Source organism: Dipodomys merriami, unplaced genomic scaffold (genome assembly GCF_024711535.1).
Source record: "Dipodomys merriami isolate MVZ:Mamm:240054 unplaced genomic scaffold, mDipMer1.0.p SCAF_15, whole genome shotgun sequence".
Taxonomy (NCBI): Eukaryota; Metazoa; Chordata; class Mammalia; order Rodentia; family Heteromyidae; genus Dipodomys; species Dipodomys merriami.
This window is the reverse complement of record NW_027202826.1, coordinates 32847949-32871976: the sequence shown is the minus strand read 5'-3', so window position 1 is coordinate 32871976 and position 24028 is coordinate 32847949. Positions and strand designations below refer to the sequence as shown.

Sequence of the window (24028 nt, the reverse complement as noted above, 5' to 3'; positions counted from 1 at the left end):
AGATTTTAGTAGCCTTCTGTAATCACTTCATTTCTGGATGGTGGTTTTTTGTTGAATTATCTCCAAGGGTGTCTGGATTGCTATTTTAATGTATTTGGCCACAACATGCACAATATTTCTAGCCAAGGATGAACCGATTCTTTTGGAATAAAGTGTTGTTGGTGGCAGAGGCCCTTTGATTCATTTTTGGTAAAAATCCATCTGCAATTCCCTGAGCTGAGTTTATGAAAATGAAAATTGGGGCCATCGATGATTTGGGAGCCTTCCATACCCCTGGTTGAAGTGTGCTGAGCCTTTTGCTCCATGGGGATTTCAGCATTTTTATAAGCTGCTAGCTGAATAATAAAGAAAAATGTTCTTATAAACTAAGCTTGGTGCTGATGGCTCTCGCCTGTAATCTGAGATACTTGCAAGGCTGAGACCTAAGGATCCAGGTAGGAACTGTCAGCTTCCATTTATCACCAAAAAGCTAGACTGGAGCTATGGGTCAGTTATAGAGTGCTAGCCTTGAGCATAAAAAGCCAAATGAGAGCACAAGGCCCTGGGTTCAAGTCCCAGTACCAGCATAAAAGCAACAACAACAACTTATGAGGAAATATGGGCCTTCCTTGTCTCTAAATTCATACCTGCTTAGACTTGGTATATTAGTAGGTCTGGGGCCTGAGTCTGTTGATGGGGAAGATACATGTGTTCTTAAACAACAGGAAAGATTGCATTTGGATAAGAGTCTTGTGTGACACACAGGAGAAATCTGACTTGAAAGGGCAGGGTGAACAGGAAAAATAAGTGAATTATTAGTTGTGTGCTGGGGTGGCTCGCACATACAAGCCCAGCTTCTCAGGAGGCTAAGATCCAGAGGATCATGGCTCAAGGCCAGCCCAAGCAAAAACGTCCCCAAGAGTCAGTCTCCAAAATGACCAGCAGAAAGCTGGTCATGTGGTTTAAGTGGTAGAGTACCAGCAGAGTAAGCATGAAATCTTGAGTTCAAATCCCACTATTGACTGGAGGGGGTGGTGGAGGAGAGGGGAATTACTAAACTTAAGTGCTTAACCATCATTTTCAATATATCATAGGAATTCAGCGGGGTGGGGGGGGGCGCGTGTATTAGTACAATAGTCAACTATTTACCATGCTTGGGAAGATTGCTTTCCTTTGCCTGTCTCCCTTTGTCACCCATCTCTCTTGCTGCCCATTTCTAAGTGATTGGAATGCTTTTTTCCTCCCTCAAGGAAGGATAAATATAACTTCCTGGGACGTGTCTTTAAATAGTTTCTAGAAGAAGGTCGGGAGGGATCCCAGGGATTCAGGTGAAGCAGAGCTGCTCTTGACCTTGCCAGCACGACGGGCTGGGCTGATTTGCCCTCTGTCTGTTCGGGGCGGGGAGGGGGGGTGGAGGAGAGACAGATGCCAAGGCTCCCCGCTTCTCACTGTTCACAGCAGCCTCCGACAATCTTGAGTGTGTTCACTGCTTTCAAACCAGACCCACCATCCAGCCTGTGTCTTGCTAGATCCAGCACATGGGTTAGTAATTACACATGTTAGAAAATGGATTTCAACAGGCACCAATGGCTCACACTTTAATCCTTGATACTCATGAGGCTGAGACCCGAGGATCACAGTTTGAAGCCAGCCCAGACAAGAAAGTCCATGACACTCTGATCTCCAATTAACCAGAAATAGTAGGAAGTTAAAGTGTGCCCCAAGTGGTACAGTGCCAGTTTTGAATAATTAAAAAAAAAAAAAAAAGCTCAGGGAGCTGGACGCTGGTGGTTCACTTCTACAACCCTAGCTACTCAGGAGGATGAGATGTGAGGATCATGTGTTGAAACCAGCAGGGGCAGGAAAGTCCATGAAACTCTCAGCTCCAATTAACCACCGGAAAACCAGAAATAGAGCTGTGTCTCAAAATGATAGAGCACTGACCTTGAACAAAAGAGCTCAGGGACGTGCCCAGGTTCTAAGTTCAAGCCCCAGGACCAGCACATATATCAGGTGGGTTTTTTTTGTTTTGTTTTTGCTTTGTTTCTGTTTTTTAAACATATTAGCAAGTATGCCAAAGGGTCTAGAAAGAATGATTAATCATGGATATAGTCACAAGGGGAAATTATGACAACCCCTTTAGACCCCTAATTTACTCTTGTAGATTTCTGCTCTGGGGAGAGCACCGAATTTTTCCATTTGTAAAATGAACTAATTATGAAGAATGGTGAAGGATCTGCTGGGAGGGCTAAAGAGATGGTCAGCCAGATTCATGAAAGCTGGCATGATGTACGAAAGGCCGAGCCAGAAACAAAGGCCAGTTTATTACTCACAGATCTAGCGAGTAGACATTCTCGGCATATGTGCTAGTTCCTCAGGTCCAAATTTCTAAAACAACATGGACAGGCCAGGTGACCCCTGTGCAGGCAGGAACTTCTCAGAAGAGAGGCACCAGGAGGGATCCAGACCTGGGCCCTAGGGAGTGTGTTATTTTGGTCCTCGTGACAGTGACACGTTTGTTGTTTTCTGCTCAAGACTAGTGCCAGGCCCACATCCCTGCAGTGATATTCCCGAACAAAGCCAGCCATTTGCCTCTGCCTTCAGGATGTGTATCCATGTGATCTCTCCTGGAAAATTGTCTCCCAGGAATAATAAAGTGCTGTTCTTACTTGTTCAAGATCGGGGTGCCATAAAATCTATATATAAAGCCCCCAGCTCTGCCCCTTATCTGGTTTTGCATTCCATTCTCAAATACAGAAGCCTTTCTTGCTTTTCTCTTCTTTTTTCTTGCTTTTGGCAGGATAGGGCTTTTCACTTGCTAGATTGGATGGTGCTCTACCACTTGAAGCATGTCTCCATCCCTGCTTTCTTTGTGCCAGTACTGGGGCTGGAAATCAGGGCCTGGGAATGGTCCCTTAGCTTTTTCACTCAAAGCTAGTATTCTACCTTTTGAGCTAGACCTCTACTTCTGTTTTTTATTTTATGTTTTTCTGATTAATTGGATTTCCTGCCACGGCTGGCTTCTAACTGTGATCCTCAGATCTCAGCCTTCTGAGTAGATAAGATTGCAGGTGTGAGCCAACAGTTCCCAGTGCAATCCCTGCTTTGGCTGATTATTTTAGAAATGTAGGCTTGCAGACATTTCCACCTAAGCTGGCTTGGAACAGTGATTCTTCGGATCTCAGGCTCCTTGAGTAGCTAAAATTACCGGTATGAGCCCCCAACACCCAGCTAGGAATAGCTACTATGACCAATGGGGGATGGAAAAGAAATTGTGAAGGGGGTGGAGTCCTTTTGGGGTATAACTGGCCTGAGAGCCCTATACTGTGAGAAGATTAAAATAATGAGCCAGGCACGGATGGCTGACGCCTGTAATCGTAGCTACTCAGGAGGCTGAGATCTGAAGATCATGATTCAAAGCCAGCCGGGCAGGAAAGTCCATGAAACTCTTATCTCCAATAAACCACTAGAAAATCAGAAGTGGCTCTGTGGCTCAAGTGGTAGAGTGCTTGCCTTGAGCTGAAAAGTGCAAGGACAGAGCCCAGGCCCAGAGTTCAAGGCTCCAAACCGACAAAATAAATAAATAAGTAAAATAAAATACTATGATGTGACTAAGGACACAAGATGTCCTCTATAACAAGAGAAAGACATGGAGAGACAAAGGGAGCCTTCACCTCATCCCAGATTTTTCATGGAGCCACAGCAGAAGAATCCTCTCTTCCTCCATCTCCTCCCTTCTGCATCTCTTTGTTTTATAAGATTCTGTCCAGTGTCTGCTTTGATTCCTTGTCATCCTTTATTGGATGATTTCTCTAGGTGTTTCCAGCTCTCTATCATGACCCTGGATGAACTGGCTGGGGCCTCCTTGCTCTCTAAAAAGGTATTGCCCCTGGGGGAAACTGGCAAGAGTGTGAAGAGTTCCTTCCACACTCTGTTAACGTTACTAAGAGCAGTCTCTAAGCCTGCCACACATGCCTCATGCCTGTAATCCTGGGAATCTGAGAATGGGAGGATTGTGGTTCAAGGCTAGCTCTGCAGGAAACGTTCTTGACACCTCCTTCTCAATCAACAGCAATAACAGCAAGTCTGAATAGATGGATCATAGTCCAGGCACAAAGCCTGGTGAGAAGCAAGCCCCTATCTCAAAAATAAGCAGTGCACAAAAATGGCTGAAAGCGTGGCTTAATGGCAGAGAGCCCGCCTGGTAAGTGCTATTTCAACCTCCAGAGCCACACTGGGGGAAAAAAAGCAAAGAAAAGATAAACAATAGCAAATTATTGTTTTAAACTCAGATGGAAAGACCCTTTCTTTAGCAATCAGAATTTAAAATTGTTAGCTGTAAAGTTCACAACAGTGAACTGTGGTAGCTAAAGTTTATAAAGTGCTTAGTGCTAGGTGCTGTTAACATAAAACCCTTACTATAGCCCTATCCAATAGCTACTGTGAGTTTCTCTCCTCGTGCTCAACGCTCAGAGAGGTTGAGAAAATTCCCTCCAGTCACAGAGGCTGATTGCAGCAGGGGTAGGACTCAATTCCAGGCCAGTGGCATGAAGTGTATGTTCTGAGATCCTTCCCTATACTATTTTTGACTTAAGTTTAAGCTAATGGCCTTGGAAATATAACTGTGTTTATAACTTATTTGTATGACAAAAGATATGCTAAGTTTCAAACTTGTGACTCACAATGCTATTTTCACAGCACACAATTAATGTTTGCAAAGTGCCTAAGACCTGCTTGGCCCATAAGACCTGTAAGCATTTAGTGATAAATACTAAAAATTAGGTATAAAGTATACTAGAATATTAATTAGTGTAACAGAAGTTCAAAGATCCTGGTTAGGGGGGTTCCAATCATTCTAATAGGTAGCACTTCCTATTTTATAGGCTATCATGCTAAGAGAGTTAGCAATGTAAGGTTGCTTTTTAAAAGCAAAACAAAACAGTATAGTGGTGCACACCTGCAATCCCAGCTACTTAGAAGGTGAAGGCTGGAGTATCATGAGTTTGAAACCAGCACAGGCAAAGTTAGGGAGACCCTACCTCAGCAAAGAAAAGGACTGGAGTCATGTCGTAAGGATCCTGTGTTCAATCTGGAGGGAGGGGTGGGGGAAGAGGGGAGAAAGAGAAGCTCTCACAAAAGTCCGTTTAGAAACGAAGAGAACTCCTTAAGTCAGGCACTGGTAATTCATGGCTGTAATCCTTGCTGCTCAGGAAGCTGAGATCTGAGAATCAGTTTGGAGCCAGCCTGGGAGAAGGGTCCAAGAGACTCATCTCCAGTTAACCAGCAGAGAGCTGGAAGTGGAGCTGTGGCTCAAGTGGTAGAGTGCCAGCCATAAGCACAAAAGCCAAATGAGAACATGAGGTCCTGAGTTCAAGTCCCAGTTATAGTATTAAAAAAAAGAAAACATAGAGAATCACTCTGTGTTGAGGATCAGTGTAGTGGTGACCTCTCACACCTGCTTCCTGCCCATGCTCTGGTTTTCTTAAAGCGACTTCTAGGTCTAGCCTACATGCTATGGTACTAACTTAGCTATATAGTGAGCTTTTTTTTTTTTTTTTTAAGGTTCTGGACAAAAGTAGAGTGGGGAAGGAGAGAGAACAAGAGACTTACAAAGAAGATGAACAGATTTTAAAGGGGGTACAAAAAGTAAGGAGGAAATTAAGAAGCCACCTTTTGCCATAGGCTTTAAAAATCACTAGTTTTATTTAGACTTACCCTTGTGTATGTGTGTGTGCATACATGTGCACACACGTGTGCATGTGTGTATGTCATACTGGGGCTTTGAACTCAGGGCCTCAAACTCTCACTTACCTTTTCCTTTTAAGGCTGGAGCTCAACCACTTGAATCACAGCTCTACTTCTGGCCTTTCTGGTAATTCATTGGACATGAGTTTCTCAGTCCTCAGATCTCAGCCTCCCAAGTAGCTAGGATGACAGGCCTGAGCCACTACTGCCTCACAAATTATTTCTTTTTAAAAAGAAGGTCAAATCTCCTCTGGGTTTTTTTTTTCAATCATGCTTCTTAAGAATTAAAAAAAAAATGTAGCTGGTAGCCAGGAGGTTCAGTCCTGTAATCCTTTCCACTCTCAAGGCTGGAAGCTGTGGATCCAATTTGAAGGCAGAAAAGTCTTCGAGAGTCCATCTCCAATTAAACAGCAAAAAGCTGGACTGGAAGCATGGCTTGAGTGGTACAGTACCCACTGTGAGCAAGTAAGCAAAGCCTAGGCCTGCTGGGTTTAAATCCTGGTATGGACACAAAAACAGACTTGAATCCCCAGTGCCTCAGAACATGACAGTAGTTGGACACAGGCCCTTCAAAGTGGTAAACTGAAGTACACGGTGGGCCCTGATTTAATGTGTGCTGTCGGTAAAAAAGAGAATCCTTTTTTTTTTTTTTTTTTTGGGTCTGGTCGTGGGGCCTGAACTCTGGGCCTGGGCGCTGTCCCTCAGCTCTTCAGCTCAAGGCAAGCGCTCTACCACTTGAGTCACAGCACCACTTCCGGCTTTTTTTCTTTTTGCTTATGTGGTGCTGAGGAATCGAACCCAGGGCCTCAGCCCACGCAGAGAGGTAGGGCCATGTGAAAATACAGGGAGGACATCTCCAAATCAAGGAAAGAGGTCTTAGAGGAAACCAACCCTGTCAACACCCTGAACTCACACCTGCAGTCCCTAGGCAATGAGAAAACAGATTTCCATGGTTTGGACACTGGTGAACAGGCAGCTCGTGAACTTGACAATGTGGTTGTAAAAACACTGTAGACTTCATATATTCACTCAGCCAACTTTTGTGGAGCCTGGTTGCATGATCAGATATGCCATTCAATAAGCAGAGCAAGGACAAGGCCCTACACAGTGGCAAAAGAAACAAAACCCCGCCTGGCGATGGTGGCTCACACCTGTAATCCTAGCTACTCAGGAGGCTAGGATCTGAGAATCACCGTTCAAAGCCAACCCAGGCAGGAAAGTCCATAAGACTCTTAGCTCCAATTCACCACTAGAAAAGCAGAAGTAGAGTTGTGGTTCAAAGTGATGGAGCACTAGCCTTAAGTGAAAAAGCTCAGGGACAACACTCAGGCCCCCAGTTCAAGGTTTATAAATAAATAAATAAATAAATAATCAAGTCCCAAATCACCCTCACGGAGTTGAAGGTTTCAAGAGGAGACAGGCAAATTGTGTGTTAGGGAGGATGTAGGAGGCTGGAAGGAAGAACGGGAGGGTAAGAACTGTGGCTGTGTTGTGTGGAAATGCAGAGATTGGGGAGTGGGCCACTGTGGGAATCTAGCTGAATTTACCTCGTGGATGACAAAGGCCGAGATGGGACATGGAAGAATTAGGGTCAGATCCAAAGGACTGGGTATGCCAAATTTGGATCTTTAACCTGAAATCAGTTGGAAGCCACCAGAGATTTTTTTTTTTTCAAATCAAGTAAAATCATGATCAGACTTGCTTTGAGCCTGGTCTCACAGGAGGAGTAGGCTGCAGAAAAGTCCGAAAGGCAGGGAAGACCATGGCAGCCTGAACACAGGCTGCTGTGATGCTGGGCTGGAAACTGGCTGTGGATGCATTTCAAAGGTTGGCCGAATACCAGCGGCACATGCCTGTAATCCTAGCTAGTCTGGAAGCTAAGAACTGAGGATCATGGTTCAAATCTAGCCCAGGCAAAAATATCCATAAGACTCTGGCTTAAGTGTTAAAATGCTAGCCAGCTTTGAGCAATAAAGCTAAGGAACAGAGTCCAGGCCCTGAGTACAAGTCTCAGTACCAGCATACACACATACACACACAAACACACACACACACAGAGTTTATTGTCAATTAACAAGATTGCTCACGCCTGTAATCCTAGCTATTCAGGAGGCTGAGATCTAAGGATCCTGGTTCAAAGCCAGCCTGAGCATGAAAATCCATGAGACTCTCATCTCCAATTATCCACTCAAAAAGCCAGAAGTGGAGCTGTGACTCAGGTGGTCGAGCAATAGCCTTGAGCACAAAAGCTCAGGAACAGAGCCCAGGTCCTCTCTGAATTCAAGTCTCAGGACTAGAAAAAAGAAAAAAATAGATTTAATGGCTGGGTGAAATGGCTCACTCCTGTCGTCCTAGCTACTCAGAAGGCTGAGATCTTTAGACCCAGGTTTAAAGCCATCCCAAGCAAGAAAGTATATGATACCCAAAATGCCAGAAGTAGAAGCTGTGGCTCAAGTGGTACAGTGTTAACCTTGAGTGAAAAAGCTAAGGGGGGAGGGGGAGAAGGGGGAGAAAGCTAAGAAAGAGAGAGAGAGGATGTGTAAAAGGAATACATTTCCTTACTTGTGTTTTTGCTTCTGTTTAGGAAGAACCATTCCTCCCAAACTACAGAATAATTGGACATACTTTAAAAATGAATGGATCTTACTTTATCTCCACTGATATTTTTGTAAGTCTTCCACATTAGATTTCTGGAAAGCGACCTGTTGGAAGCAATAGAAGTCTGGGAGAATTCCACATCTCGCCCCGCCCCCCCCCACGTGGATCTGATCTGTGCTTCCCCTCCCCCTGTTTTTAAGTGGTTCCCTCAGCCTCTCTAGGCCTCAGCTTTGCTCACAGTGTGGAGGTCAGTCTAGGTGGGGCACAAGCCAGAGACCCCAGGCCCATCCCCAGCATCCTGACATCAGTGGAGGGATGGATGGACAGACAGACAGACTGACTGACAGACAGATAATTAAAACAGGATAGGTTCCTTAACCGCAAAGGCTCTTATATTATAGAACAAAATTCTCTAACTTCTCACTTGAATTTAAAAATGCGTAAATTTATTTTCTTCCATATTATTGTGTTCATGCAATAGCTCCTGGCTTTTTAAAGCAGACTCTAAGTTCTGTTGAAGCACATTTCCTGGACCGTCCATTCCTCCTGTTAGGTTTGTGGAGAAGGCGCCAGGATGAAAAGCATCGCGGCCTTTCCAGGGAGCAGAGGCGAAGGGAAAGGCACTAACCAATCTAAAGAAACACCCCTGCCAGGACGCTTTGGGAATCTGGAGAGTTGAAGGGAATAAATAGGATTGCAGCAAAATAAGCACCCTGCCCTTTTCCCTTCCCAGCAAACTCTAGGACCCTGGCGCTCCTGGTGGCTCACGCCTGTAATCCTAGCTACTCAGGAGGCTGAGATCTGAGGATCATGGTTGGAAGCCAGCCAGGGGAAGGAAAGTCCATGAGAGTCTCCAGTGATCCCTTGGGGGTTGGGGTGGGGGGTGGGGGGGAAAGAGGGAACAAAATCTGGAAGTGGTGCTGTGGCTCAAAGTGGTAGAGTGCTAGCCTTGAGCAGAAGAAGCTAAGGGACAGCGCCCAGGCCCCAAGTTCAAGCCCAAGGCCAACAAAAATAAAAATAATATATTTTAAAAAGACATTCTAGATCTTCTGGAAAAGAAAAACTGCAGCCAAGAGGAAGTTTCTGGATTTCTTCCCTCCCCACCAGCGGGTCTGTGTGACCCACCCCCACATCCAACAGAGAGTTGATCTCCCCCCCCTTCCTCCTCCCCTCCACTCCTCCACCCCCTCCCTCCTCTCCCCCCTCCCCTCCCTCCTCTCCGGCTTCCCTCCCCGCTCCCCTCCTCCTCCCCTCCCTCCTCTCCTCCCCTGCTCGAGTAACCACCGCTGTCCTGGCCGGGGATGCTGTCGGAGCCCCGACACCGGCTCGGGGCGGGCGCTGGCCCCCGCACGGCCCCCAGCTCTCGCCCCGCGCTGCCCCCCGCGGCCACAGCCGGCGGCTCCCTGGGTTTGATGCGGGGCGGCCGGGCGCGGGCTGCGGCTCCCGCCCCTGACCGCCGGATCGCGGGCTGCGCGGCGCCCGCCCGCGTCCCCGCCCCGGGCCGCCCCGACTCCCGGCCGGGTCCCCGCAGCCCCGCGCCCCGGCCGCACCCCGCACCGCGATGTCCACCAAGGTCAGGCGGGGCGGGGAGCCGGCGCGGGTGACCTTCCCCGCGCCCGGGGAGGAGGGCGAGGAGCGCGGGGCCGAGCCGCAGCGCCGCCGCCGCGGCTGGAGGGGCGTCAACGGGGGGCTGGAGCCGCGCCCCGCGCCGCCGCCGCCCCGCAGCCCCGGGCCCGACCTGTGAGTACCCGGCGGCCCGCGGGCCGCGCCGGGGCGGGGCGGGGCGGGGAGGAGCGCCGGGCGGGACCCGAACCCCGGACCCGCGGGCCGCCCCGTGCGGCGGAGGACTTGGCGGGACCGCAACGTGCCGCCCGGGGCGGGGGCCGGGGCGCCCGCGCGCGCGGACCGGGGGACCCTGACGGACAGACGTCCACGCCGCTGGCCGCCCCGGGAATCCCGGGGCCCCAAGACGCCCTAGGGAGACCCGGGTGCGCCCCAAGCCCCGCCACTGCCACGCGGGAGGGAAGGTGCGCGCAGACCCGGGCGCTCCGGACCCCGAACTTTTCCCAGGCGCCCTGGGAACTTGAGTCTCCCCATGCTCCTGGGCCATCGGGGACCGGGCAGGGAAATGGGGGGACGCAGGGCGCGGAGCGCGAGCCGTGGCTTTTGGGGGACCCTCTCCATGATTGGGGACGACTGAGCCACAGAGGGTGCTGGGAGAAGGTGTTGCTGCCTGGGACTTGGTGCTGCTGGGGCGGGGGCTGGTCCGCTTCCTTTTCCTCTTCCCCTTTCCCTCTATTTCCTTTCCTTATCCTTTCCCTCTTTCTTTCTTCCTCCCCCTTTCCTTTCCCCCTTTTTTCCTCTTGCTCCTTTTCCTTTTCCCCCTTTTCTCTTCTTCCCTTTCCTTTGTTTTTCCTTCCTTTTTTTCTCTTCTTTTCCTTTTAAAAAAATTCACCGAGGCGCAATGGAGAAAGCAACTTTTCCTGCCTTCCCATTGTAGTCAGTTATAGAAGCGGAGATTTCGGGGTGATCGCGGTGACGGCGTGAGGAACTCCCCTTCGCGGGCCTGCCCAGTTTGATGTCCGGTTCTGAGCCGAGAACTTGGCCCTCGGTGGCGGCCCTCCCCCTCCCCCCACCCCCCACCCACGACCGAGGCTCCACGGTGCCCCCTGCCGCCCGAGAGCCGCCATGCCCGGGCCTGGGGCCTCGGGGCGGCCTCTCTGGGCTCCAGTGGCCCTTGGCTGTGCCCGCGCCAGGCAGGGCTTCAGCGCAGGAGACCCAGAAATCAGTGTGTGGGGAGCAGGCCCCTGGGGAAGAATCTGATGAGGCTCGTTAGCTATCTCTGGAGAAAAGCAGGTCTGGAGAGGATCCGGGAAATGCAGCCCGGGGGCTGCCCTGTGGAATATCATCTGGCTTCCCCTATGAGCAAAAAACAGTCTCCATTTTTCTTCTTGCCAAATTGGTTTTGATTAGATTGATCCGTTAAAATGTGTGTGTGTGTGTGTGTGTGTGTGTGTGTGTGTGTGTGTGTGTGTGTGTGTGTGTGTGTGTGTGTGTGTGTGTGTGTGTGTGTCCCTGGCGCTTGAACTCAGAGCCTAGCCACTGGTCCTTAGCTTTTGGGCTCGAGGCCGGTGCTCTACTACTTGAGCCACACCTCCCCTTGTGACTTTCTATTGGTTAACTAGCTTTAAGAGAGATTCAGATGTCCCTGCCCAGGCTGGCTTTGAACCTTGATCCTTAGATCTTAGCCCTCAGCCTCCTGAATAGTTGTGGAGTATAGGAGTGAGCCACTGGTGCCCCGCCTAGAAATTCTTCTTTTATTACCTGAGGTCTGAACTGAATGAGCCTCTTGAACATTCTTGTCTGGGAAAGTAGGACTCAGCAGAAATTCGGTGCTGTCTCAGGGAGTTGGTCATGTATCCCAAAGCCCTGGGGGTGGCTATGATAGTAGCTTTGCAGGTGAGCACTTTTGCCATCTCTACTCACTTTATAGAATTCAACAGGTTAGTGTTGTGCTTCTCCTGTACGGGGAAGGTCAGGAGGAAGATGCTGTGGTCATTTTAGGAGATTTATTTTAATAAATGTTTCTTCTGGGCCTGTTATTTGGAGAGACAATGGAAAGCTCGAGACGAACAGCCAAGGCCAACTCTGCGTCATTCCTTTTCTAGGGAATAGCATAAGGTTACTGTTTAGTAAATAAATCCATGTTGTTGGATTTATTTTTTATTCACTGTTTAAGAGAACAGGAGTGAGAGAACAGGCACTGGTGGTTCACACCTGTCATCCGAGCTATTCAGGAAGCTGAAATCTGAGGATTGCAGTTAGAAGCCAGCCCAGGCAGGAAAGATCATGAGACTCTTCTCCAATGAACCACCACAAAGCCAGAAGTAGAGCTGTGACTCAAATGGTAGAGAACTAGTATAGAGTGTAAAAGCTAAGGGACAGGGCTGGGAATGTTGGATTAGTGGTAGAGTGCTTGCCTAGCATGCATGAAGCCGTGGCTTCAATTCCTCAGTACTGCATAAACAGAAAGAGCTGGAAATAGTACTGTGGCTCAAGTGGTAGAACAGTAGCCTTGAGCACAGAGAGGCTCAAGGACAGTGCCCAGGCTCTGAGTTCAAGCTCCAGGACTGGCCAAAAAAAAAAAAAAGCTAAGGGACAGTGCCCAGGCACTGAGTACACACACACACACACACACACACACACACACACACACACACACACACACACACACACACACACACACACACACACACACACACACACACACACACACACACACACACACACACACACACACACACACACACACACACGCACGTACGTGCGCACATGCAGCAAAACAGAATTAGTGTGGCCCCAGACAAGGAAACCCCATCTGGCATTCAGGGTTGTTTTCAGCAGGCTGGACAGCACAGCTGGATTTAGAATTCAACAGGTTGCTAAGGGTAGAATTTACTTCTACCAAACAAACTCCTCAGATCATACTGCTCATTTCTCTGTCCCACATTCCATTTTCCCCTTTGGGATTTTAGGCTGCTTTAAGAAGAAGAGGGCCATGTGCTGTGTCACTAACACAATTTAAAAAATCGTTACTTAGGTGGTAGAAATCAAAGGATTTAGATGCCATGTTAGAATAGGCAAAACAAATGAACAAGACCCCATCTCAACCAACAAGCTTTTCTCAGGGATATGTACATATAATCTAAGCTAAATGAGAAGACTAGGTAGGAAAGCTCCACTTGAAGTCTGCCCCAGGCAAAAACACAAGACCCTACTGTTAAATAACGAAAGCAAGAAAGGTCTGGAAATATGATATAAGTACTAGAGCACCTTCAAAGCAAGCCTGAAGTTCTGAGTTCAAACCCCAGTATCACCAAGAAAAAAAGAAATTATTCTTTGATAAGATTCTGATTCACCATTGGACAAGTATTTTTTTATTTCAATTGTCTGCAAATGTAGGGCCAAATAATGTCATTAATGATTACCATATTTTTTAAGTTTTTCAAATATTGAAAGTGTCTGATGAGCTCCGAAAGGTATTTGAAGGCTGTTCTTGTGAGCTTCAAATCAAAGATAATTTCTGGAGCAATGTGCAGCAGCCTAACTTCCCTAAGCCTAAGGACTTTATGAAAGAAAGCTGGACACCAGTGCTCATGTCCATAATCTTTTCTACTTAGGACTCTGAGACCTGAGGATCTCAGTTCAAAACCAGCCTGGGCAGAAAAGTCTATGAGACTCTTCAAAATCAGCAAAAAATCCCAAAGGGGGGTTGTGTGGCTCAAGTGGTAAAACACCATCCTTGAGCAAACAAAGCTAAGGGACAATGCCCAAGCCCTGACTTCAAGCACTAGTAGTGATGCACACACACATGCATACACATACATACATACGTGCACACACATATACACAAGAAAGAGCTATGAAGAATCAAAGGAGAGAGGGAAGCCAGGTACTGGTGGCTCACTACTATAATTCTACTTCCCAGGAGGCCTGAGATCTGAGGATTGTGATTTGAAGCCAGCCCAGGCAGGAAAGATCATGAGACTTTTATCTGCAATTACCAACCAAAAAACCAGAAGTGAATCTGTGGTTCAAGGGGTAGAACATCAGCCTTGAATAAAAATATTAAGGGACAGCCCCCAGACCCTGAGTTCAAGCCCTAGTACTGGCGCATGCACACATGCACATGCACACGTGCATACGTGTGCGCGCGTGCGCGCGCGCGCGCACACACACACACACACACACAGAGGACAGAGCTATTAAGACTCAAAGGAGAGAGAGGTGTTAGCTTGTAGAAATTAAAGAAACCTTGTAGACCTTGAAGGATTGATGGGATAAAAGGCAGAGACAGGATGTGTAATTAATTCAAGTACCCCTCTCTGACTCTCGCGTGTGTGCTCCCTCTCTGTGTCTGTCTGTCTGTCTGTCTGTCTCTCTCTCTCGCTCTCTCTTTCTCCACAAAATATCTGGCCTGCCTCTGGACTATTAACTGAGTATGCCATTTGGGAGAATTAATGTGGAGAGGTTCATTCTACCCAGATGTGGCAGTAGGCACCCCTGATTGTCGTAAGTCGCTGTGGTTTGATGGGAGGAACTCTGAGTGCAGGCTGATGTGGGAGCAACTGACAGGATGTACAGGAATGTTTGGATGTCCAGGCTGACGTAAGCCTCTACTGAATCACAATGTCAGTGGCATAAAAAATTGGGGAAAGAAAGTACAAAAGCAATCTATGGGATTTTTCCCTACCCTCCATGAAGGGAAGGAAGAGAAGCTGGGTTGGAGATGATTGGCTGGTTTTGACCTGGATAATTAAGATGGTGGGTGTCATTGCTGAGAAGAAAAGAACCATGAAAGGGATCTGATTTCTTTTTTCCAGATAAATCTAATAGAGGTATTGCACAACCAGATGGGAAGATGAAGAGCCCAGGAGAATTTGAGAGTTCACTGTGGGCTGGGAATTGCTAGAGTTGTGTGCTCATGTGAGAATATCCAGAAAAGCTTTGTCGGGTCTTTAAAATTCCATCTATTCTATGTACCTCCATACCTAGCTTCAATCCATCTATTTATCTGCTATCTATCATCTATCCATCTATGTCTATCCATCTACCTCCCTATCTTTCATCTACTATCTAGCATCTATTTTCTATCTTTGTATCTATCATCTGTCCTATCTATTCTTGCATCTACCAACCTTCCATCTACTATCTATCTTCTATCTATCTTCCATCTATCCATCATCTATTCTATCATCTATCATCCATTTTTATCTACTTATTGTTGGTACTAAGGATTGAACTCAGGGTCTCAAGCTTGCTAGGTGGGTGCTCTACCACTTGAGCCACACCTCCAGTCCCTTTTTGCCCAATTACTGTGATTCCCCTGTAGCCAGGCTAACAGATGTGCACTACTGCACCAAGCTTTTGCTTGAGATGATGCCTCTTAAACTTGCCTGCCTGGGCTGGCCTGGAACCTTGATCCCCTCATCTTTGCCTCCATAGGACTGGTGCATTACACCAGGCCCCTAAGCTAGTTTTGTGAGGGAAATAGAAGAGGGGAAGAGTGGTATGAACACAGAAGAGTTTCGAGAAAAAGGGAAGCATTGGTATTCCGTTGGCTAAACCTCAAGCAAGTTTAGGAAGTGAGTGGGCTTCCTTTCATCAGGAGATTCAACCCTTGCATGAGTTAACATTTGTGTGTGATGTCATGTATTCTTTACCATATGACTTCTAGAACAGACAACTCTCCATTAGCTTTTCTCTTCAGAGAAAATGCTGGCCCAAGCTGTTGACTGTTCGAGTGGTGAAGTCTCTCTGTGCACTTCCTGCCACCATTTGCACACGCTAAATTACATCATGCTTCCCTTGTGAGGGTTTGCCACTATCATGATTTGACAATTGAGGAAATTAATACCCAGAGAGGGAATGTGGTTTTCTAAGAGATGTTCAGTAAATTAGTACCAGAGCTGCTGATGCTCAGAGCATATAAAATGGAAGCCAAATATATGGAAGTCTCAAAGTGCTGGAAAGCCCCCAATATTTACTGGAACATGTTTCTGGGGTTGTTGGCCTTGTGTGAGTTTCTCAGTCTTGACTTGGTCTAGCCATAAGCTTACGAATAGTGGGGTGTTGTGCTGGGAATGTGGCTTAGTGGTAGAGTGCTTGCCTTGAATGCATGTAGCTCTGGGTTCAATTCCTCTGTATCACATAAACAGAAAAAGCCAGAAATGGCGCTATGGCTCAAGTGGTAGAGTGCTAGCATTGAGCAAAAGAAGCTCAGGGACAGTGTCCAGGCCCTGAGTTCAAGCCCCAGGAGTGGCAAAAAAAAAAAAAAAAGAATAACGGGGTATGTGTATAGGTGTGTATGTGTGTGCACACACCCGTTTGTCTGTCCATCCGTCTGGGCATCAGATTGGAAATATCTCCTTCGCACCTCTGGAGGATTTGTCCTCAAAGTGACTGTTGAATGTCCAGGGACAGGAACTTAGGCTCTGAGGAGGAAATGTGGGTGTGTTTTAAGTGTTTAAGTGTGTGTTAAGTGTAAGGGGAGAGCAGCATGGCCTTGGACTAAGGTTTTTGAGTAATATGAATTTTTTTGTTACCTTACCATGTTCGCCCTGCAATGGCAATTTCACTAGTTATAATATATTGTTGTCATTTTTTATTGGTTTGTTTTAAATTACTTGATATAATATCAAAGTGATAGATGACTATAACTTGAAAGTTAGATACAACTAGAAGGGTTATAAAATTGGCAATTGCCAGCCATTCCCTGGATCCATCTTCTTTTCTTCTGGTCCACTATATTTCATTCTATATTCTCTTCTTTTTGTCTGCCAGTCCTGGGGCTTGAACTCAGGGCCTAGGCACTGTATCTGACCTTGTTTGCGCAATGCTAGCACTGTACCATTTGAGCCATACGTAGCTCCATTTCTCGCTTTTTTCCCCACTTGGTGCTTAATTGGAGATAAGAGTCTCACAGACTTTCCTGCCTGGACTGGCTTTGAATCATGATCCTCAGATCTCAGTCTCCTGAGTAGCTAGGATTACAAGCATGAGCCACGAGTGCCCAACTGACTCCAATTTCAACTCCTTCATATATTGTCTTATTAAAACTCCAGTGAGAGTTTTTTCCTTACATCCATTTTTGTTTCTTGCCTTTTCTTCTGCAGTATGTTACTTAGGTCTTCATTATTGCAACTTAGGTTTCATTGCAACCATGCAACCATTAATATAATGATTACTCCTGCTAAACCAAGTAAGATAATATGCCTACATGTCTTTTCTCTTTTTTTATTTTCTTTCTTTTTTTTGTGACTCTCCTGGGGTTTGAACTCAGCACCTGGGCACTGTCCCTGAGCTTTTCTACTTATGGCTAGCACTCTACCACTTTGAGCTACAGCTCCATTTCTGGTTTTCTGGTAGTTTATTGGACTTTCCTGCTAGTGCTGGCTTCAAACCATGATGCTCAGATCTCAGCGTCCTGAATAGCTAGGATTACAGGCGTGAGCTACTAGCATCCAGCTTACATGTAGTAGGAACCTGTTAGCATTGCCTTGCCACTACTCTTTTGAGTATATGCCTTGGTATGGCTTATTTGTTTTTCTGTCACCTGATTAACTCTTTCAGTCTGGAGTTTATGCCCTTCTGTTCTGAAGTTTTCTTGTGTTATTCATTGCATTATTTCCTTACCACTGTTCTTGGTCCTCTCTCTTTCTCTTTCCAAAATTCCTATTATTTGGATATTGTGTTTTCTAGACCAATCCTCTTCTGTTTTTTCAATACTTAGCTTTTATCTTCTTTATGGAATATTTGTTTGACTTTTATATCCAACTCTTTTATTGATTATTTTTCACTTTAACCATCACACACACACACACACACACATACACACACATTCACATCTATAATAGGTAGTGTATGTGAGTACTAATGAGTAAACCTAGGGCCTTCCAATGCTAAGCTGGTGCTTTGAAACAGAGCTAGCTATTGATTTTTAATATTTGCCAGGTGCCAATGGCTCATGCCTATAACTAGGTACTTCAGAAGTTAAGATCTGAGGATTACAGTTCAAAGCCAACCCAGGCAGGAAAGTATGTGAGACTTTTATCTCCAGTAAACTGAAAAAAAATAGCAGGAAGTGGAGCTGTGTTTCAGGTGGTAGAGACCAGCCCTGAGCACAAAAGCTCAGTGATAGCACTCAGGCCCAGAGTTCAAGACCCAGGATCCAGCAAAAAGAAATACACAAATTAATGAAAATAAAAATTTAATGCGGAAGAGTTCTTTCTTATCTCAAAGTATCCTTTTTCTGTAGCATTTTATCTTAGTTCAGATATATGTTAGTTTGTGGGAGGATGGATTTAGAAAATAACAAAACTGGCCGTTGGTATTGTAGAAGGGGACAGAGCCCATCCCCCCAGGCTCTGAACCCTAAGTTTCCCATGGGTCTGGTATCCCCACTCTATACCATTTCTGTTTGTGTGTCTTCAGAAATCCTACATCCTATCTCTCCTCCAGGGTTATCCTTTCATAACATCAGTTGGAGAGTAGAGATACCAGGGGGAGGATTTCTACTTATCCCTTAAATAGATGTTTAACCATTTCATCACATTGGGCCCTAGCCTCCTCTCTACTTTCTAGAATTCTCCTCTAGAATTTTCTTTGGCCTCGTTTTTTTCCGAATCCCCTCTGGCATTTTTTTGATCACAGTGAATCATATGATTCCTCTTACAGGAACTTGAATTTCCTTTCTTCCTGTAGATGACTTGCTGCTCTTCTCATTCAGCTCCTTGCTGTTCTTAGGGTTTTGTGGCCTGGTGATAACAAAGGTCTCTAGCTTTCATGGAAGTTGTGTTGTTATTCTTTGTTCTGTTTTTGTCCATAGGGGAAAGGGAAAACAGAGAGAAGAAAGGATGAGAAAAGCTTTTATTCCATTATCTTGAAACTAAGCATTCTGGTGATTGTGTTTTGTTTACTTAAGTGCAAGTGATTATAATATTTTTTAACAGGACAGAGAATGCAAAAAGAAAGGGTGTTCTCACTCATAACTGCCCTTATAGAATAGATCATAATTGACAGTGTGATGTCATCTGAAATCCCCATGTATCATTATCTTACTACTACACTTTTACAGTTGATGAATGCAGGATATTTCGAAGAACAATATGATGTTTTGAGTTGGAAAGTGTTCATCAAGTCCTGCATCTTATTTGATAGATTAAGAAACTGAAGCTAGCTGGACTCTGGTGGCTCATACCTATAATTCTAGCTGCTCAAGAGGCTGAGATCTGAGGATCAAAGTTCAAAGACAGCCCAGACAAGCAAGTTCATGAGACTATCATCTTCAGTTAACCAGCAAAAAGCAAGAAGAGGAGTTGTGGCTCAAGTGGTAGAGTACTAGCCAAGAGCACAAAAGCTCAGGAACAGTACCCAGGACCCCTAAGTTTAAGTCTCAGGTCCATCACAAAGAGAGATTGAGATAAAGAGAAAGTGGGGGAAGAGAGAGATCAGAACAGACCTGAAGGTCGATTTTGAATCCATAGCAGCTCCAGGTCATCAGAAAGCTCCAGATCACCAGGGCTATGTCCTTTTCCCCATGACCTCCTTGGGATTAAGCAGTTTTCCTCTTCTTCCAGGAAATCCTTTTTGTTTTCCAGTCTTGGGGCTTGAACTCAGCTCCTGGGCACTGTCCTGGAGCTTTTGTACTCAAGGCTAACTCTACATTTGAGCTACAGCTCCACTCTGGTTTTTCTGGTGGTTAATTGGAGATAAGAGTCTCACAGACTTTCCTATCTGGGCTGGCTTTGAACATCGATCCTCAGATCTCTGCCTCTTGAGTAGCTAGGATTATAGGCATGAGCCACAGGTACCTGGCTCCAAGAAATCTTAAAATGCACTTACCCGTGAGAAGAACCACATGGGAAACTATTAATTAGTATTAATTAATCTATTATTGAGATCCAATTAAGTGTCACAGCAATTGGAATGCTGATGGCCAATCAACTGGAGAACATTTGTAAGGTAAATCGGAGGACTAGAATAGGAATGAGAAGGCAAGGCTATTTCAAAGCACAAGTGATGCCCTGTCAAATAGCCCTTATAACTATCTCTTTTTTTTTATTTTATTTTATTGTAAAGATGCTGTAGAGAGGGGTTACAGTTAGATGAGTAAGGTAATGAGTACATTTCTTGTCGAACATTGTTTTTTTTTTTTTTTATCTCCTTTCTTAATATCAGAGGTGAGGGGATTTCAGTCTAGGATTGGGTCATCTGAAGACTCAGATAGAATTTGAAAGATTTAAAGGATTTTTTTCATTAATATAGGATAGCCAACCTATCTCCTGTCTCTCTTCCCCTCCTTTCCCTTCCAATCCTCTGACAATATATAGTAATATTAGAGCTATTGTTTACATTCTTTCCTCCTCTTCTTCTCTCCTCATCTCCCTTCACACCCCGCCCCCCGTCCTTCCTAACTTCTAGGCTTTTTCTTTGTCTACACCATTCCAAAAATTCTTACTATGGGAAATGCAAGAAGAGAATTGCTTATGCCATGGGTTGGAAGGCACATAGTGAGATGACCTAGCTCCATAGTGAAGTAACCTCTTCCAGGTCATGTTCAAGTAACAAGAGCGACCCAGCAGCAGTCTTCTAAGCAGAGGGGCTGCTCTGCTTGGTCAGAGGTCTTACCTCTCACACTCCCCTGAACTGTGCTCTGTCTGGGGAGCCAGCTTAGTGGCTTGGACCCGTAATCCTGCATGAACACAGCAGGAATCTGGCCGGACTCAAAGGGTCTGAGTTGTAGATGTGAGATGGCTGACTTCACACTTGTTCATAAGAGTCCAGCAGTGACATGGTGAGAATAATTTGCCTTGCCTGGCACGTGGCCTTTAATTTAGCATCTGGGGCAGGGAGATCTGCCTACAATTATCTAGTCAAAAGCTCTCTTATTTAAAAAAAACTCTCTATTTTTTTTACACTATTCAAATAATAGAGGATAACATATATTTGATCCTAGACCCTTTTTTTTTTTTTAAAAAAAAAAGAGATTTAAATGCCTATAAATGTATGACCCATTAAGGAAAGAGCTTGACATGCTGATTTTCTATTCCAGTTTTGCAACTTACATTTTGTCAGATAAAACTGATGCACGTGAATACCATACTAAAATGTGGAGAGCTGGGGATGAAGTTTGAAAACCTCAGACAGCTGATAAGGATGGAAAACTACTCTGCTTCTAATAGCATTTGAGTTAAATATGTATATATAATTGATGGTAATTAGTATACTTAAGTATCCAAATATGAAACTGTCTTGAGTCGGTACAAGTTTTTTTTTTAAGTTACCTGAGTTTATTTTGTCTTGAGTCCTTACTCAATTATGGACTGAACTTATATGACATTTTTTGTTGTTGTTGTTGGTTGTAGGGCTTGAACTCAGGGCCTAAACACTGTCGCTGAGCCTCTTTGTGCTCAAGGCTACCACTTGAGCCACAGCTCCATTTCTGGTTTTTGAGTGGTTTATTGGAGATAAGAGTCTCACAAAGACTTTTCTGCCTGGGATGACTATAAACCACAATCCTTAGATCTCAGCCTCCTGAGTAGTATTACAGGCATGAGATTATATGACTTTTAAAGTCATTCTTGTAATTTTCCTGAAGTAAGAGAGGTTAGTTTTAGAAAACGTTGTGAAAGTGAACTACTTTACAAGATAGGCTTAATTAGTAATTGACAATTAATAGTAGAGGTTATAATTTTTTTGTGTATGTGTGCTGGTTCTGGGGCTTGAACTCAGAGCCTGGGCACTGCCCCTGAGATTTTATCCTCAAGGCTAGTGCTCTACTTCTTGAGCAAAAGCTTTCTGCTCTAGCTTTTTAGAGTTTAATTAGAGAAAAGAATCTCATAGACCTTCCTGCCTAGGATGTCTTTGAACCACATCCTTAGAGCTCAGCCTAAGCAGCTAGGATTACAGGAAGCTACCTGTGTATGGCCACATTGTCTGTTTCTTAGGGATTAATGTAGGCACATCTGTGCATCCTTTCTCCCTGTACTAAAAGCCATATGTATTTGGATAAAGAGAAGCCTTTTCCATTCCTAAGGACGTGAATGTATCCTTGAAGAGACAAATATGAAAACTGACAGATGTGAAGGAATACAAAAGTTGGCTTAATGGAGTCAGACACAAAATACAATCCTTGCAAGCATAAATATCGAAGTTCTAGAAGGCATTTGCTTGCTATTTCCTACCCACATACATTTAAGAAGAAGTATCAAGACACTAACTGGGAGTCCTCACCTCTGCTCCAAGTGGGATTTTACAGGGAGCAAACCACTGCTCATTATCCATTTGCTTTTCTGGTTACATTAGTAACTGCCAAGTCTGGTAAAGAGGCATTTATGTTTTCCTAGAAAGGTTGAAGACATTGTGAAGAAAGGAGGAGACCCATAGATCTCTTGTCCCTCCTAGAGTTCAAATACCAAAATTAACATGTATCTAATAGCTTTACAAATCATCCTGAATATGACACTGGCCAACAAAAACTCTCAGGGACTTCATTACCAGCCCTGTAAGTGTTGGAATACCAACATTTTATTTGTTTGTGGCACAGGAATCTTTAGAAAGGAATTCTGTGTCTTGCTCTTTCTTGATTGGAGTGTCTGGTCTTTTTGGTTTGATTCTTTCGGTAGTAATTATGCCATGATGTTATAGGAAGTAGTATGATGTGAGCTAGAACCTTCTATACTCAGTGATGAACTGACAGCTGTTTCTTCTAGCTTTGTGCTTGAGCACTGGGAGAAGGTCTGCTAAAGTTCAGAGTGGCCCCCAATCCCTTTCATAAATACCTGTCATAACAGATTTTCAAAATAAGTGATTTTGATGGCATAATGTAGCTGTTTATCACCTTCCCGTCTTCCTTCCATTGTACACATGCAGGCATAGTGTATGTATCTATGTCAGATGTCTCCAGACACCTTGACTATGACTGACAGTTGTCTTCCTGCCAGGGGAATCTGGGGGCTTTCTATTTTTTGACTTCTCTCTGCTTTCTTGTTCTCTATTAATACCTGCTACCTCTCAGGCTCATTACCCTTTCAATTATCACCATCTCCAGAACCACAGCTAATATGGTGCTGGCTCTCAAAATACATTTTGTGTGTGTATTTGTTTTTTGCATTTCATTCCTGATCTTTTGTGGCTCCTTCTGTTCTCACCCTTTACAACAGGACTGACTGGACCCTTGCCACTTGGCACAGCCCCTTTCTTCAGGGTAGTGAACTGTCCAGTCAACAAATTGTGAGTGCTGTTATCATGGCTTTGACTGACATCAATGGTAATAGTACTTCACTTGCTTGCTCCATACGCTGAGTAGTTGCTAAATTATTTACCCTGATGCAATAAGGAATTTGAGGCAACTTCTTTTACAAGGCAACTTCTTTTACAACATTGTAGAAGAAGTTGCTAAGGAGCTTGGGATTCAATCCAAAGAGCCATTTTAGAAGCTGTTCTTCTTTTTTTTTTTTTTTTTTGGTCAGTCGTGGGGCTTGAACTCTGGGCCTGGGTGCTGTCCCTCAGCTCTTCAGCTCAAGGCAAGCGCTCTACCATTTGAGCTACAGTGCCACTTCCAGTTTTCTGGTAGTTTATTGGAGATAGGAGTCTCACAATCTTTCCTGCCCGGGCTGACTTTGAACGGCGATCCTTAGATCTCAGCCTCCTGAGTAGCTAGGATTACAGGTGTGAGCCACCAGCGCCCGGCTTAGAAGCTGTTCTTTAGAGCATCCACACATTCCAACACACAGCTCAGTATATAATTTAATAATATTTTGCTTTGCAACCTCCTGTTTCTTTATTCCCCGGTGATAGCATGAGAGAGTAGAGCAAGAATGGAAGACAACCTCGAGCTCTATTTTTCTAGTTCTTGGCCTTTAGGGACCTTTAGGTAGTTACTTAGCATGCCTATGAAGTCTTCGATTCAGGGATAGTATCAATCAACAAGTGTGTTTGTTTGTTTGTTGTTGTTGTGGGTCAGGTGTGGGGCTTGAACTTGGCCTGGGCACTATCCCTGAGCTTTTTTGCTTAGGCTAGTGCTCTACCACTTTGAGCCACATCTCTACTTATAGGTGGCTAACTGGAAATAAGAGTCTGACGGGCTTTCCTATTCAGGCTGGCTTTAAACTGCAATGCTCGTATCTCAGCTTCTTGAGTAGCT

General features: G+C 45.2%; 1 protein-coding gene across 2 annotated transcripts in view; it reads left to right on the top strand.

The window, feature by feature from the left end:
- The first annotated feature begins 9821 nt into the window (after window positions 1-9821).
- Trpc3 (transient receptor potential cation channel subfamily C member 3) overlaps window positions 9822-24028 on the top strand; it is a 70503-nt gene continuing 56296 nt past the window's right edge. For both annotated transcript variants that reach the window (XM_070022543.1, XM_070022542.1), the window contains exon 1: window positions 9822-10062. In XM_070022543.1, coding sequence (XP_069878644.1) covers window positions 9884-10062 — 179 coding nt within the window. In that variant the 5' untranslated portion in view covers window positions 9822-9883. The remainder of the gene's footprint in view (window positions 10063-24028) is intronic.